Source organism: Canis lupus, chromosome 26, assembly GCF_011100685.1.
Source record: "Canis lupus familiaris isolate Mischka breed German Shepherd chromosome 26, alternate assembly UU_Cfam_GSD_1.0, whole genome shotgun sequence".
NCBI lineage: Eukaryota > Metazoa > Chordata > Mammalia > Carnivora > Canidae > Canis > Canis lupus.
In genome coordinates, this window is record NC_049247.1 from 18157848 (window position 1) to 18175258 (window position 17411).

Sequence of the window (17411 nt, forward strand, 5' to 3'; positions counted from 1 at the left end):
AGGAACAAATCTGCTCACGTGTTACAATGTTACTGTCATCACAAAGGGCTAGAGAGTAAATGTTTTAGGCTTTGCAAGATATGGGTTCTCTATCACAACTATTATTCAATTCCGTTGTTGCAGCCTGGAAGCAGCCAAGGACAGTATGTAAATAAATGGGCATGGCTGTGTTCCAATAAAACTTTATTAACAAAAACAAGCAGTGGGCCAGATGCGGCCCGCAGGCTACAGTCTGTCGACACCTGCTCTAGAGTAACCCGTCGTCCAACAGAAATGTAACATAGCCACATAAGCAATTTTGGTTTTCCATTTTCTAGTAGCCACTTCAGAAAAAGCAACAGGTAAAAATAAGTTTAATAATAGATTTCATTTCATCCCCGATTCCAAACGTAATGTCCTTTCAACATGTAATCAATATAAAATTATTGATGCAGTTGCGATTCTTTCTCCATGCAGAGTCCTTGAAAGCCAGCATGCATTGTATACTTAGAACACAGCTCAACCCAGACCAGCTAGCTGCATTTCAAGTGCTCACTAGCCACATGGAGCCAGTGGCTGCCCTATTGGACAGCACAGTTCCAGAGGTTAAGACGGTGGGATTTCTTTAATCAAATAGGGAAACTAAGAATTGTATAGCAAGAGTTAACATAGCAGGCCTAACCACTATTCTTCAAAGACCTTTGGCTGGCCTCCAGGAACTTGAATTTGGCAGGGTTCCCACTATTCCCTGGTAAGAATGGTTCGTGGCACCTGAGCTGTATAAAGAGTGGATTTATGTTGAACCTGTACTTTCTTTCTAGGAGTTCAGAATTGTGTCACAAACTAGGACCAGTCCCCAGTAAAACCCCTGGGAGTTGAGTCTCTGAGCCTCATTCCAAACATGTTGTCATAACTTATTGTTCGAGGAATTGAAAGTGCCTACAGGACCACTGGAAGCTCACATCTGGTTTCCTTTGGATGTTGCCCCATGCACTTTGTCCCTCTGCTGATTGTGCTTTGCGTCCTTTCATTCTAGCAAGTCACAGCCATAACCATAACCATCTGCTGAGTCCTGTGAGTCTTCCCCGTGAATCATCGGACTTGGGCTGGTCCTGGGGACATCCGCACATTTAGAGCAGGAACAAAACTCTACACATCTAAGAGACCGAGTGAAAATGTCATGTTCACAATGCTCAATTGAGTCATGGAGAAAAGGTTGGATTATGTTCAATAAGCCTGTTGAACAAAGGGACAGGATGTTCAAAGAGCTCTGGAAAATTCTCAAAGAGGAAAAAAAAAAAAACCCAAAAACAAAACAGGATTTGGCACTCCAAAAAGCAAAGAAGGTAGGCTGATGCTTTCTTTCCACTTGACACAGGATCCCCTCAAATAGGACAGGCACTTGGATAGTAAGCAGCAATAGTGTTCACATCAAATGCTAGTGCTCATTTATCTTCAAATAACCCTGTGAGGTAGGCATTACCGCCCCTGCTGTGGCATGAGAATCTAAAGGTCCAGAGAAGGCAGGCAACTGCCCAGAGGTCATATAGCTCGTAACCTCGCATAGGTTGCTCCCACTGACGGGAAACTCTTTGCTTCTTCCCTTCCCACCAATTCTGACTCGCTCTTCCGATGCTTGCTTTCGTATCACTTTCTCATCCAAGTCTGGGCTGACCCTCCCGGTAAGGTTAAATCCTGCTGTCCGATTCTCAGCTTGACGGCTGTGTTCCCACTGCAGCCCTAACATATGTGCAATGAAGGAAATATTTAGTGTGTGTCTTTCCCCAGCCAGAGAGAAGCTCCATGAGGACAGAGACTATGGCTGTTTCCTGCTGTGTCCCCAGTGTCTGGCACACAGTGGGTCTCGATATAGTTGAACATTGGAAAGAGCAGGGGGTGGGAGAGGGGGAGGCACTTATAAGCACTACTGGGTCTCACTGTTGGAAGCAGAGATCTGAAAAGGATTCTTTGAGGTGAAATCAGGGAGGAGGTAAAGACTGCAGGCCCAAGAGACTCTAGGGCTGTTACATGCTCACAAACCCAAAATGGTCTCCATGGAGACCCAGCCAAGCTTCCAGCACCAGGATGGGGGGCCCACAAGGTCTACAAAGGTGGAAGAAGAGGGAGTGGGGGCCACAAGGAACTGAGACTCCAAGATCAGAGGTTTTTGCTGCTGGTCACTCCCTTCTCTGTCCTATCACCAGGGAAGGCACCTTAAATTGTCACCTAGACTCCCTCCAGCTCTTGCAGTTTGAAGCAGATGAGTCTTCCAAAGAAAGTTATCTAATGCAGTGAGTCAGAGTTTGCATGAGGTGCCTCAGCTCTTAGTGGTGGGTATTTAGGTGTGCCCTGCCGAGATGAGGCCAGGATGGCACAGGAGAGAACAAGGATTACCAGCAAGGACTCCAGATTGAGACCTAGTGTGAATGGTGGTCCTGCCACTCCCCAGCTCTGAAACCATCTCTCCCAGCTTCACTTCCCTTTCCTGGAAGCTGGGTATAGTAACAGTACCTGCCCTGTAGAGAGAAGGACAAGATCCCATGCTCAAGGCATGTGGCTGGTGGGCAGTGGCTGCTGGAACCGGCATGTTCAGTGCAGATGCTGTTCCTGGGCCCCCCCTCCTACTTACCTCCAAAGATGCCATACAGACAACTTTGTTGGTGTGGTAGAAGAAAGTGGGCAGGACGTCAAATATGGTCGTTTCTGAGAGTATTAATTTCTGCGGGATGGGAAGGGGCAAAAAAAGGGAAACGTTACCAAGTTTTAATCAAGGGTCAGATGAGCAGAATGGGGGTAGCAGGGAGGGGAACCCCGCACTGGTGTCATCAACAAAATTCTGCCAGCATTCCAGGCCATAGATCGGAAAGTGGAAACAGTTTGGGGACGACTGCCCCTAAGGCTCCCCATTCCAAATGCGGAGAGGAGGTACCTGGAGATTGCAAATGATCCAAAATTGGGGGATGAGGGGAGCCCAAAAGATGAAGCCATGCCTCAGCCATGTGAGTGTTCATGGTTTCCAGTAACTCCATTAAAATTGTACGTTGTGGGGAGCCTTGCAGCCTGATGCTCCATCCACCCTGTGGGACTGAACCTCTCCCAAAGGCTCCCCGAGGCCCCATCGGGTGGCCCTGGCCACAGTGGACTAAACTGCTGGTATTTGCAATTGTGCCCGGAACCCAGTGCTGCCCCACTGAGGGTGTGGGGAGCCCATGTATCTGAGGCCCCACCTGGTAAACAGTGTGTGCTCTGTGAATAGAAGGAGGTGGCCTCACCTTGAGGTTTTCTGGGCAGAACTGGTGGCCGTACATGTCGATGGCAGACAGGAAAATGGACTCTACCTGGTTGTGCCTCAGCTCATAGGACGGGAGGTGGGAGGCAATCAGGACCTGCGGGAGAGGGTGGGGAGCAGAGGGGCTGGGGAAACCAACCCTTCAGGGGAGAAGCCTAGGGCCAGGCCCTGGGGTCGGATGCGGGATGGCAACAGAAGGGCTATGCACCATGAGGGACACGGGTGGCGAGAAGGACAGCACCCCACGACTCTACCTGTCTGGCTCTGAGGGCCACCTTGCAATGCTCGCTTTTGCTCAGCTGAGTGAGCTCGTTGAGGATGGAGGTCAGCTCTTCAGACAGGGAAGGGTCTGGGCCACAGAGCTCATCCTTTGGGGGACAAAGACAGAATCCAAATGGCTTCCCTCCGCCAGAAGGAAACAAGCCAGCACTCACCCTCACCTGGGGGGGGGGTGCAGCTACCCCAAGTCAGACAGCTGCTCAGCTCTCTGAGCATCCCTAGCACAGCCTAATCATACATAATCATACATCTGCCATGTGTCCCCCATTCATCCACCTGCTAACACACTCTAAACACCCACTCAGACAAAAAATACAACTCCATCTCTACCTACATCACTATTAGTAGCCACCCAATATTAGGTACTTAATATGTGCCAGGCAAGCAACTCTACCTTTACATTCATTTCCCCAAACTCTCCCACCCCTCTGAGGAGTTACAATATGATTCCCATTTTACAGATGAGGAAACTGAGACTCAGAAGTAGTGTGCCATCAAGCATAGGCAAAGCAGAGCCACATCCAAGCCCAAGTCTATTCTGTCCCCAAGGCTTCTCTTTCCTCAATACATTGCTGCTTGACTTAAGGGATTTCAGAGAAGAGGGATGAGGGGAAATAGAGCCAGGTAAAAAGAGTAAGGTTCACACAGGATGCTCTAATGAGGGTTTGATAAGCCACCCTCTAGGAGCAGCATTCTGGAGAGCTCAAGGGCAGCTTCTTACAGGAAGGAGGATCTGGAGTTGCAGAAAAAGTAGAGGAACAGCGGATCCCATTGGCATCCCTCATACTTCTGAATAAGAGGCCTTTTTGCCAGACACCAGGGCTGTGTGCACCTGGTCTGTGCATATCCTCCTTGTGCCCTATATGCAAGAAGGGCTTGGGAATGGCTCAGAGCAGGTGCTCCTTAATACCCATTGAAGACAGAACAATGACGGCTGGAAATCTGAACACTCCAGCAACACACCTCCACCCTGCCCCAGCCCAGACTGCTCTCCATGAAATCACCAGATTGGTGGGGCCATCGGTCCTTTCTTCTACACCTGCCTCTGCATTTCCCTAATTAGAATGAACCTGCTCTGTTTTTATGATCAGAACATCCATAATGCATTAATATTTCACATTTGTACACAAACACACAAGCATGTGGGTGCTGAAGAAATCACGTAGATTACTCTAAACTTTCTCTCCCTCCCCTGCTGTGATTTGCTTTAGAAACCAAGTCCCCTTAAAGACTCAAAGAAGTTCTTTTGAGACTCAAAAAAAATTTCATTTCAAAGTGAATATTCAATTAACAAGTCTTTTCAGAGAGTCTTCCAAATACCATCAAATGCAAAGAACTCACCATTTTCAACAAATGGAACCAAGAGAGCCAAAAGAATAGTGGATCTCGCACACAACATTCCCCAAACTGCACTTGATACAATATTTTCAGCCGCCTTCACTGAGAATCCCCAAACAAGTGTCCTCATTCTCTGATCTGGGGGCCACTCCACTCTGTCTTCCAGTATACATAACTTTTAGCACCTTCATGCCCAGAAGAGAGTCAGTATGTGCACAAAGATTAATGAACACCAGGATAATCCACAGATCTCACTCCTGGCCTTTGAATGGCGAGCCAATGGTAACAGGTAACAGGCACACCTTGCTTTACAAACACTCAACTGAAAAAGACTCCATCCAAAGAAGGTATTTTGCAAAGGATTACACTATCTTAGCAATGGCATTCTCCGCAAAGAGTGGACATCTCTTTGGGCATAAGTTCCCAATCCTGGCTGCAAGCTGCAATCACTTGGAAAGCCCTCCCTGCCAATTTAATTTTTAAGGATTTCAAAAACTACACAAGAATCAAGGATCAGTAGGGGCACCCAAGTAGCTCAGTTGGTTGAGCATCTGACCCTTTATTTTGGCTCAGGCCATGATCTCAGGGTCCTGGGATTGAGCCCTGTGTTGGGCTACACTCTCAGCTGGGAGTCTGCTTAAGGATTCTCTCTCTCTCTCTCCCTCTGTCTCTCCACACTCTCTCTAAAATAAATAAATCTTTAAAACAAAATTAAGGATCAGTACATTGAAAACCTCTATACTGATGATCCAGATTCACCAGGTGTTAAATGTTTATTATTATCATACTTGCTTTTTCTCTGGTAAGCATATACACACGCATGCAAGTATGCACACATACATTTTCTTTCTTTGAGAGTCAGTTACAGACACTGCAATCCTTCCCACTAAGATTGTACCTCCTTGAGAAAAAGATCCTCTCTTAGGTAAAAAACCACTAAAAACACCCAAGAAATTAGACATTACACTGATATTATTATATAATATACAACTTATATTTAAGTTTCCAATGGGGGGGGGCTTTCAAAAAATATTAATGCCTGGTCCACATCCCCAGAAAGCTTGATTTAACTGACTAGGGTGGGGCCTGAGCATCTGTTTTTAAAAAGCTCCACTACACTTACCCCAGGAGATTCTCATGTGCAGCTAGGAGTAAGAGATCCTCATATTGCCCTAGATTTCAAAATGATTTTTTACAAAAATATCAGTGTTTTTTTTTTTTTAAGATTTATTTATTCATGAGAGACACAAAGAGAGAGCCAGAGACACAGGCAGAGGGAGAATCAGGCTCCCTCTGGGGAACCCGGTGTAGAACTCGATCCCAGGACCCAGGGATCATGACCTGAGCCAAAGACAGACGCTCAACCACTGAGCCACCCAGACACCCCCAAAATATCACGTTTTTATGAATCCATCTTGTTAGGGTGTTAACTATCCTATAAACCCAGGCCCAAATTTGGCCCACTGCCCATTTTTATAAATAAAGTTTTCTTGGGTACACAGCCCCACTCATACATTTATATATTATATTTATACTTATATATTGTCTATGGTTTCATTCACACTACAATAGCAGAGCTAAGTTGTTACAACACAGGCTGTGTGGTTCTCAAGACTAAAATATTTACTATATTTGCCAAAAAAAAAAAAAAAATTTGCCAGCCCCTTCTTGCTATAAGCTAAGTCCAGACCTCTCTTACTATCTGCTGATTCTACATTTTCCAAGTGAGCCATCAGGGACCAGATCAAGGAAAAAAATCTTGAGCTATAAAGAATGCTAGTTATCACTAGTCAACAGAAATCAGAACAAAGAAATTCCATGCTTCTCCAAGAAGGCAAAATAAAAATCCTACCAAGACTCAGAATCCAATATCCTATAATAACTTATGACTCTGGAGCCAGGTTATGGGTTCAAGTCCCAGCTCTGCATTCATTTTTTTTTAAGATTTTATTTATTTATTCATGAGAAACACAGAAGAGAGGCAGAGACACAGGCAGAGAAGCAGGGTCCCTGTGGGGAGCCGATGTGTGATTTGACCCCAGGACTCCAGGATCACGCCCTTGGCCGAAGGCAGAGGCTCAACCTCTGAGCCACCCAGGCATCCCCCAAGTTCTGCCTTTAGAAGTTGGATGCCCTTGGGAAAGTGACATCACCTCCCCCATGCTCTGCCAAAGTGGGAGCGAGAGCAGCGTGCACCTTCCAGGCTTGCTGTGAGAATTAAATGAGTTAGTATTTATACAGCATGGCAGGAGTACCCGGGACATAGAGGGTGCTTTTGAGTGTTAGCCATGATCTCCTCTAGCAACTGATAAATCCCACCCATTGCCTGGCTTCATAAACTAAGTCTTATTGAGACACAGGCATGTCCATTGCTTACACTGTACAAGATCAGGACTGAGACTGTATGACTGGCAAAAGCTGAAATATTAATACTCTGGCCATTTGCAGAATGTCTGCAGACCCCAAGTTATTCCCACTGTGAGTACAAGGTGCTCTTCCCTGCTTACAATCAACATGATCACCAGCTGGTTCTTCTTGGCCACCTGTGCATGGGAAAAGATGCAATCCAGCACCTGAGACATGTCTGGCTTCAGCTGCTCCCTGAGGTTTATCACACACTTGTCATAGTGAGCTGCAGGGAGACAAAAGGGGTAAGGCTCAGGGCCCTCCCGCCGTGTGGGCTTGTCACCAGTGCTGGTAGCAACTCTTGCCTTGTTGGAAATGGTGTTCCACGCGTAAGTATCTTCTCAGGAGGTCCAACACCACCACCTTCATGTAGCCACGGATCCCGCTGCGGTACCTGAGGAGGAAAGGCGAGGCTGCTTGAACCATCAGCTCCACTTCCTGGGGCGGAGGGGCAGGTTTACAGCCAGGGCTTTTAGGACTTCAAAAAGGAGAAAACAGTAATCAAGTATCTGGAGGACTGTATCCCCTAATCCTCAAGGCTGGGAGAGATGTGTGAGTTGGTTCATTTGCACTAATTCTACAGGCCAAAGACAGCAGTGACTTGCACAAGATCATATATCCAGCCAGGGTCCAAGCCTGAGCCTTTGGATGGCACCTGCCAAACCCCAGAGAGAAAAGATGAGATGCTGAGAAAGGTCAGCCTTGTATACACTATTGATATCAGAAATGATCAATTAACCATCCTAGGTATAAAGATAGCTTGAAAGATAAACAAAACTTGAAAGAATTTATCGATAGATCCTCTGTAAATTTCACTTTCTTTTTGAAAAAACAAATTTTAACCTGGATGTTCCCTAAAACATTTCATCTAAATCATTTCTGCACATAGGAAAATGAGTTTCTTAAGTGATATGACACTGAGTTTTAAGGGCATTAAGACCAGTTTAACCCCAGAGTCACTGACAATAAAAGAACCTAATACATGCACTTATTCAATTATGATTTATTTTTTTAATATTATTTATTGGGATCCCTCGGTGGCGCAGCAGTTTGGCGCCTGCCTTTGGCCCAGGGCGCGATCCTGGAGACCCAGGATCGAATCCCACATCGGGCTCCCGGTGCATGGAGCCTGCTTCTCCCTCTGCCTGTGTCTCTGCCTCTCTCTCTCTCTCTCTGTGACTATCATAAATAAATAAAAAAAATTTTTTTTAATTATTTATTTATTTATTTATTTATTTATTTATTTATTTATTTATTTATTCATGAGAGACACAGAGCATGAGAGAGAGAGACAGAGATACTGGCAGAGGGAGAAGCAGGCTCCCCATAGGGAGCCCGACGTGGGACTCGACCCCAGGTCTCCAGGATCACAACCCAGGCTGAAGGTGGCGCTAAACCGCTGAGCCATCCGGGCTGCCCCTATTCAATTATGATTTAAAAAGAAAAAACAATTACATATATATGAGAGCTCTGAGGGGCGCCTGGGTGGCTAAGACGGTTAAGTATCTGACTCACGATTTCAGCTCAGGTCATGAACTCAGGGTCCTGGGACTGAGACTCGTGTTGGGTGCTGTGCTCAGTGGGGAGTCGGCTTGAGGATTCTCTCTCTCCCTCTGCCCCTCCCCCTATTTGTGCACGCAAACACACGTGCTCTGTTTCTAATAAATATATCTTTTTTAAAAAAGAATAGAGGGACACCTGGGTGGCTCAGCGGTTGAGCGTCTGCCTTTGGCTCAGGTTGTGATCTTGGAGTCCCACATCAGGCTCCCCACAGGGAGCCTACTTCTCCCTCTGCCTGTGTCTCTGCCTCTCTCTCTGTGTCTCTCATGAATAAATAAATATTTAAAAAGAGAACAGAGTTTTGATATTTATGTCTAACACAGAAAAATCTGCAAACGGATTTGGTTAATTTGTCATTTGTTTATCTAGGCATTTTTCTGAAGTTAAAGGGTGGGTTTAAGGTTAACGGCCAAAGCATTCTGGGGATGGTCTCCCCTCCTAGCCCTTGGCTGTGAAACTCTCTTCATGGGGAATCCCCCCTAAGACTGCCTTCTTCAGCTCAGTCCTATGGGGCAGGCTGAGACCCCATGAACCAAGGCAGTCCCAGAAAAGAAGGGTAGTCTCCAATGGTCCTATTTCTCTGTGCCTCGGTTTCTGGCACGTGGTAAAATGTACATGCACTAATCTCTTCCAGTTTAAAACCGTTTCAATTCTACCTTTATTAGCAAAGCTTTCCTGCGAGATAATATTCACACAACATGGTAGTTCTTCCTGTCATCAGGATAGTTCTCTCTGCTCAAGAGCTACTTAAAATACAAATTCTTTTTTTTTTTAAGATTTTATTTATTCACGAGAAACACACAGAGGCAGAGACACAGGCAGAGGGAGAAGCAGGTTCCCTGAGGGGAGCCCAATGTGGGACTCAATCCCAGGACTCTGGGATCACAACCTGAGCTGAGGGCAGATGCTCAACCACTGAACCACCCAGGGGTCCCTACAAATTCTTCATCAACCCTCTTCTGCAATGATTTCAAAACCACAATGACAATCTATATAGTCCTTTATAGCCTATATATAGACTATGCATCCCATTGTCATATAGTCAAAGCTCACATAAGGACTCTCTATGTGTAAGTACTTCATGAACATTAATCCACTCAGAAAAGAATGACCTCTTGTGAGTGAAGTGTTTTTATTCCCATTTTACAAACTGGCAAACTGAGATCACAGGAGAAAAGGGTTAGGAGTACCTATGCCAGGATTGTAATCAGAGTCTCTGGATCCCATGTGCTGTCTCTTGGTTGGAACCTGCCCTTAAGAGAGCCCCAGAGTTGCCTCAGTGGTGTAATACACAATTAGTGTGACAATCACAGCCTATGGAGAGCCAAGGACTCACCTCTGGACCAGCTGCACGATGCTCTGGGTGTTCATGAAGAAGACCTCCCGGTCAGCCTTCCGCTGTAGGGTGGCTGCGTGGCAGTCCAGGATGGTGGCTATCTGGACAGGCAGATAGGACAGGTCTGGCCACTTATAACCACACAATCTGGTCACCACACAGCAGTCACCAGAAGGACCCACCGTGGGCTCCCATGGAGGATCCACCCAAGGCTCATTCAAAATCTGAAAATTTCATCTCCAAAGCCCTCTCTGGTCACCCAAAATTAGCTCTGTTAGTCCCGCTCAACATATTGCTTGAGGAATTTGAGCTTAGAATGGCAACAATCCCATTAAGACACATGTATTATGCCTCTCCACAAATATGAGTAGTCTGGGGGAAGGGAAGGGAGTTTCCAACCTTAGGGAAAATGAAGCGGGCTGCTGGCGGGGGGGTTCTTCTTTTTATAACTAGATTTACTGTTATTAGCATATTGCTTTTGGTAACAAAAAAAATTTTTTTCCCCAGTGGCCTACTTTTTTTTTTTTTTAATAAATTTATTTTTTATTGGTGTTCAATTTGCCTCTCTGGAAAACTGTGTGGAGGTTCCTCAAAGAGTTAAAAATAGATCTGCCCTACAACCCAGCAATTGCACAAAAAAATATTTTTAATGAAAAACTTGCACAAACAACAAATTCCTAAAATGTCCAAATACGTACTTTTTACAACTGGTGTTCTTTAGAGTTTTGTTTTGGTTATTTTTCAGTTAAGATATATTTACATACCATAGTAATCCCCCCATTCACTCATTCATTCATTCATTCATTCATTCATTTTTTTTAAGTAGGCTCTATGCCTGATTTGGGGCTTGAACTCATGACCCCAGTATCAAAAGCTACATGCTCTACCAATTGAGCCAGACAGGCAACCCTCCCCTTTACAGTATAAAACCATTTGAGCATTTTTCACTATATTCAGAGTTATGCAACCATTTACCACTATGTAATTTAAGAGCATTTTCATCACCCCAGAAAGAAACCTGATAACCATTCCCAGTTCTCTTGATCCCCCACCCCCAGCCCCTGGCAACCGCTAATCCACTTTCCATCTATTTACCTATTTTGGCCATTTCATGTACACAGAATCATGCAACCTGTGGTCTTTTGTGACTGGCTTCTTTCCCTTAGCATGTTTTCAAGGTACGTCTATATTGTAATATAAATCTATATTAGATTCGTTTTTATGACGGAACAATATTCCAACCTCTAGAGTGGTTGACCTCCAGGAATGACCTGATCTATGCTGAACTGTAGTTCCCCAAATCACCAACATATGGGTGGGAGAATGATGATGGTATGCAGCCCTTCTAACCAGAGAGAGGGCAGAAGGCAAACCGACAGAGGAGGTTCCTCCAAATGCAAATTACCTTTAAAATGCTTAATAAAAGTGACATCCCCTCCTCCAAAATAAATAAATAAATAAATAAACGCATAAAATCAGGTCAATACAGAATTATTAGAGATATTTTATACTACCCGGGAATGCTTTTCATTATTTAAAAATATTATATATATATATGTGTATATATATATATATATCCCCAAGATGATCACCTTACAAACACCAGAGAAAGAAAATGAAAGCTAAGGGCTAGCAAGAAAATCCCACAAGTGCCTCTATTTCAGCCAGGGTATATTAGGGAAATGCTCACTGTATTTGTACCAAGTGGCTTACTCCTATTCTGAATCCGAGTAAGGCCCAGTGACTGTGTTCATCTCAACAACTTTGGAGAAAATGCTGGGGTTCTGTAGAGAAGGGCTCAAAAGGAAACTCTTAGCCCCCAGCATCTTGGGTGCTCAATCCATCAGAAGCCAGTGGCCAGCATTTGAGTTCCAGAGGCAGTACCCAGGGGCACCCTAGTGGGACCAGGTAGGGGGCACGTACCTGCTGGCTGGGGAACTGGCACAGCACTGAGGTGATGTTGCTGGCGTACTGAGCCATCACCCTGCGGACCGACTTCTCCACAGGGGCAGGGATGCGGCCAGACACACTGGTCATGATTTCCTGCAGCTCCAGCAGTGGCAGTGATGGATGCCGGAGGGTCGTCATGAGCTTCTGCACCCACTCCTTCAGCTGAAGTGGACACCACAGCATTAGCCAAAGGTCCTGTGGGGGCATGGGCACCGCCACCCTCCAAAGGCACATACTCAACCCATCCAGACCCAATGAACCAAACATCTAGACCTCTGGGACAGTTCTGAATGGAATGGCCTCCCAACTACAAGAGGAATACTCAGTTTCCCTGCAGCCCCCTCTTTATATATCTAGCCAGCCAGCATGGTGTGAGATACAACACGAGGCCACATGAAGAGTTAATGTTTGTGGACCCTTGCTTAGTGCCAGACACTGCTCTAAAAACCTTTATTTGTATGTTCTCAGTCGATCCTCAGAAACAACCCTACAACGTAGGTATAATCATTATTTCTATTTTACAGTTGAGAAAACTGAAACAGAGAGGTTGATGAAGTTACCCAAAGTCATCCACTAGTGAGAAGCCAACTCAGGCCATTCAGCTCCAGAGATGCTTAACAGCTACACTATAATGCTTCTGGGCATCCTGGCAGCCGAAATGTTGATGATCTCTGAATAAGAAGGATAACGGTGCTGACTCCATAGGAGTTGTGTTGTTTAAAAATGAAAGAGTGCATGCCTCAGCAAGTGCAAAGACTAAATTAAAGTTGCAATCACTGGGATCACAAACAGCACAGCGTAGGAGTTAAGAGCATGGATTCTGAGGTCAGATGGTGAGGGCTCAAATCCCATCTCAGCCTTTTCATAGGGGAAACAAGGCAAATTTCTTAGCCCCTCTGTGCCTCAATTTCCTTAGCTGTAAAGTGGAAATAAATATCATAGATGGTTGGGAGGATTAAATGATGTAATAAATTGGGATCCCTGGGTGGCGCAGCGGTTTGGCGCCTGCCTTTGGCCCAGGGTGCGATCCTGGAGACCCAGGATCGAATCCCACATCAGGCTCCCGGTGCATGGAGCCTGCTTCTCCCTCTGCCTGTGTCTCTGCCTCTCTCTCTCTCTCTCTCTCTGTGACGATCATAAATAAATCAAAAATTTAAAAAAAATGATGTAATAAATTTCAAGTATTTAGAGTAGTAGTTGGCACAACTAGAAAAGGGTTGGCCATTACTATCACCACCATCATCACCCCCACCACCACCATCATCACTAGCATCACCACCAGCATTACCATCACCACCACCATCCCCAGCATCACCTCCAGCACCACCACCACCAATACTGCCAACACCACCACCAGCATCACCACCATCACTACCACCATCCCACCAGCATTACTACCACCACCATCATTACCAGCATCACCACCAGCATCATCACCACCACTACCATCCCCAGCATCACCTCCAGCACCACCATCAACACTACCATTACCACAATCATCAGCACCACCACAAGTATAACCTCTACCATCACCACCACTAATGTGCTTTGCTATTTTGAGATAGAATGTGACATGCAATTCTATTGCTATTGATGTTGAATTTAGCATCATGGCTCTTTCACGGAGGTCTGAAAATATGAAAATTTCTTTTTTTTTTTTTCTTTTTTTTTTTATTTATTTATGATAGTCACAGAGAGAGAGAGAGAGAGAGAGAGAGAGAGGGGCAGAGACACAGGCAGAGGGAGAAGCAGGCTTCATGCACTGGGAGCCTGACGTGGGATTCGATCCCGGGTCTCCAGGATCGCGCCCTGGGTCAAAGGCAGGCGCCAAATCGCTGCGCCACCCAGGGATCCCTATGAAAATTTCTTATTTCTCTACAGAGTAAGAAGGCAATGGGTTCCTGGAATGATGAACAATGGAACAAAACGACTTCTTGTTCTCTCATTAAGAGGTGACCCACATGGACTCTTTTTTTAACCTACAGCTTGAATATTCTCCATGCTGAGATGAACTGAACCACAATATAGCTCTTACAACATTTTATGATTAAAGAGAAACATACACAGATGTTTACAATCAAATTGAGGAAGTTCCTGAGAATAGGTCCTTTGTAAAAACAACAGAGGGCTGTCCATTTTTACATACTTCACTTTAGTAAAGACCTTGGATCTCATGTAATAAACCCTCCTGGCTCTTCACACAGACTTGTACACATGTGTAGAATACACACCTACCCTTTGCACATGACCTACCTTTTTGCTAAAAATAGGCTCCGGCAGACAGTAGCCACTCATGACGTTGGTCAGGTTTTCCAGGACGTTGTGGAAAACCTGGTGCAGTTTCTCTCCCATGATAGGCAGAGTTTGCTGAGAAGGGAGCTCGCCTGTGAATGGCTTGGCCTGATGAGACACAAGAATCAGACAGAGTTCAAGGACACCTGCCTCCCTCGAGACAAGATAAACTGAGGGGCAAGGCAGATCTACCAGTACACAACATAATATAATTAGGGGGAAGCCTGAGGGAAAAAGAGCAAAAAAAAAAAAAAAAAAAAAGTCCAGAAGAACACATATCAGAAAGTCAAAATTGCTAAATTCCTGATGTGGGTTTCCCAAATCTCCCCTGTTGCAAATGCTGTAGTCTATTGTTATAGACTGTCAGTGGTTTTGGAGGAAGTTAGATCCTTTTGTTCTGCTTTCTAATCAAAATTATCTCCCTCTTTTCCCTATTTGTTTCTATCTTTATTGAATCCCGAAGATAAACAACGAGCAGGATGAAAATTTATGAAATTCTCATGCAAATGTCCCAGCTTTTTGTAAGTCATAAACATTTAGCTTTAGAGAAAAAAAGAAAGAAAGAAAGAAAGAAAGAAAGAAAGAAAGAAAGAAAGAAAGAAAAGAAAAGAAAAGAAAAGAAAAAGAAGAAAGAAAGAAAGAAAGAAAGAAAGAAAAGAAAAGAAAAGAAAAGAAAGAAAGAAAGAAAGAAAGAAAGAAAGAAAGATAGATAGATAGATGGATGGATGGATGGGGATGCCTGGGTGGCGCAGCAGTTTGGTGCCTGCCTTTGGCCCAGGGCGCGATCCTGGAGACCCGGGATCAAATCCCACATCAGGCTCCCGGTGCATGGAGCCTGCTTCTCCCTCTGCCTGTGTCTCTGCCTCTCTCTCTCTCTCTGTATGACTATAAAAAAAAAAAAAAAAAGGAAAGAAAGAAAGAAAGAAAGAAAGAAAGAAAGAAAGAAAGAAAGAAAGAAAGAAAGAAAGAAAGGAAGAAAAGCTCCCCCACGGGGCAACCCTGACCTCACAAATCTGTTTTATTTTATTCTATAAGTGTCCACTGAAAGACTACTACACGCAGTTCCTGGGACCCAGTAGCTTTGGGATGTGCTGTTCTACTGGCCTGGAACCATCAGCTTCCCTCCCCCATACCATCCCAATCCTGTGGGTTCCTCTCATCCTTTGAGATTAGCTGGAGAGTCTCCTCCTCCACAATCTGATGCTGGCTTCTCCAAATGGGTGCCCACAGCAGGAGCTGAGGGCAGTCCCTCCTACTGCATTTATGGAGCCAAATGACAAGGGCTCATCTTGTAGGCAAACATGAACCTGCAGGGATTGGTGGCTAGGCCCTGTCTCATGAACCTGGCATGGGAAATGTTTGCTGAAAGGAATCACATGCAGGTACACACACCTTTCTGGTGATCTGAAAAGGCTCAGTCTATGCCTGGCTTTGGGAGCCAACTAAAGAGAATCATGAAAAAAATGACAAGGAAATGAATAGAATATTCTGGAAAAAAGAGGCAATTTGGTTCTTTTTTAAATGCTCTCTTACTAGCCCTTTTTTTTTTTTTTGTTTTTTGTTTTTTACCTTCCCTGGGTACATGTATTAATTATTGCAGGGAAAAAAAAACACAATACAGGCATGAATGATTAGCTACCTCTTCATATGCATGCTTTCCTCAGGAAGGTATAATGGTTATTCATTCAGCAGCAAGACCTGTTTATTTCTGTGTACCCTGTATGCCCCACGCACTGTGCTAGGCACCAAGGATACAGCAACAAACAAAAAAGTAGTCCCTGACCTCAGAAATCACAGTTTCATGGGAAAGCTTAACAATTAATTATAAGAATCTAAATTGGAGGGCAGGGATCCCTGGGTGGTGCAGCGGTTTGGCGCCTGCCTTTGGCCCAGGGCGCGATCCTGGAGACCCGGGATTGAATCCCACGTCGGGCTCCTGGTGCATGGAGCCTGCTTCTCCCTCTGCCTGTGTCTCTGCCTCTCTGTCTCTCTGTCTCTCTGTCTCTCTCTCTCTCTGTGACTATCATAAATTAAAAAAAATAATTAATTAATTAATTAATTGGAGGGCAGCCCTGGTGGCACAGCGGTTTGGCGCCGCCTGCAGCCTGGGGTGTGATCCTGGAGACCGGGGATCAAGTCCCACATTGGGCTCCCTGCATGGAGCCTGCTTCTCCCTCTCCCTGTGTCTCTGCCTCTCTCTCTGTGTGTCTATGAATGAATAAATAAAATCTTAAAAAAAAAAGAATCTAAATTGGAGGTCCTAGATATCCTAGATACTCTGGTACCCCCTCCACTGGTTCCAAGGATGTGGAGCTGCCCCCACAGCACCTGAACCTCTTCATATACATCCAAAAAATACCTGTGGCACACCTACTACATGCCTGCCCCGTTTCAAGCACTGGGAATCTAGCAGGGGGTGAGAAAGACAAAAAGCACTGGTCTCATGGCACTTTCAATCTAGTGAATGCCAAAAAATATGCCAATAGGACAATCAGTGAGATATAGCGTGTCTGATCACAAATGACAGAGCTAGGAGAGAAGGGTAGCAGGGCAGGAGGACGAGGAGTATAAGGTCTGGTGTGTGTGCAATTTTTTAAAGGGTGGTCAAAAGAGAAGCTGAAGGAGAAGATTCTAAGTGAAGTAAGCCAGCCACAAAAAGACAAATATTGTACAATTCCACTTATAGGAGTTTCCTCCAGTAAGTCAGATTCACAGAGACAGAAAATAGGAAAGCAACTGCCAGGGGCTGTGGGAGGGAGGAACGGGGAGTTAGTGTTAAATGGTATAAGAGTTTTGAGTTGGAAAGATGAGAAAGTTCCAGAGATGAATGGTTGTGCTAGTTGCACAACAGCATGAATGTACTTAATGTCACTGAACCATACCCTTCAAAACGGCTAAGATACTGAATTTCACATTGTATATCTTACAATTTAAAAATGACAAGGAAATCTGCATGTAGTATAGACTTCAGTTAATGATAAT

General features: G+C 45.0%; 1 protein-coding gene across 5 annotated transcripts in view; it reads right to left on the reverse strand.

Moving 5' to 3' along the window:
* Positions 1-17411, reverse strand: part of ACACB (acetyl-CoA carboxylase beta) — a 131926-nt gene that overhangs the window by 41001 nt on the left and 73514 nt on the right. For all 5 annotated transcript variants that reach the window (XM_038575404.1, XM_038575405.1, XM_038575406.1 and 2 more), the window contains 8 exons: positions 14391-14537; positions 12111-12299; positions 10188-10288; positions 7597-7685; positions 7393-7517; positions 3523-3636; positions 3252-3365; positions 2609-2698 (listed from right to left, as the gene is read on the reverse strand). In XM_038575404.1, coding sequence (XP_038431332.1) covers positions 2609-2698; positions 3252-3365; positions 3523-3636; positions 7393-7517; positions 7597-7685; positions 10188-10288; positions 12111-12299; positions 14391-14537 — 969 coding nt within the window. The remainder of the gene's footprint in view (positions 1-2608; positions 2699-3251; positions 3366-3522; positions 3637-7392; positions 7518-7596; positions 7686-10187; positions 10289-12110; positions 12300-14390; positions 14538-17411) is intronic.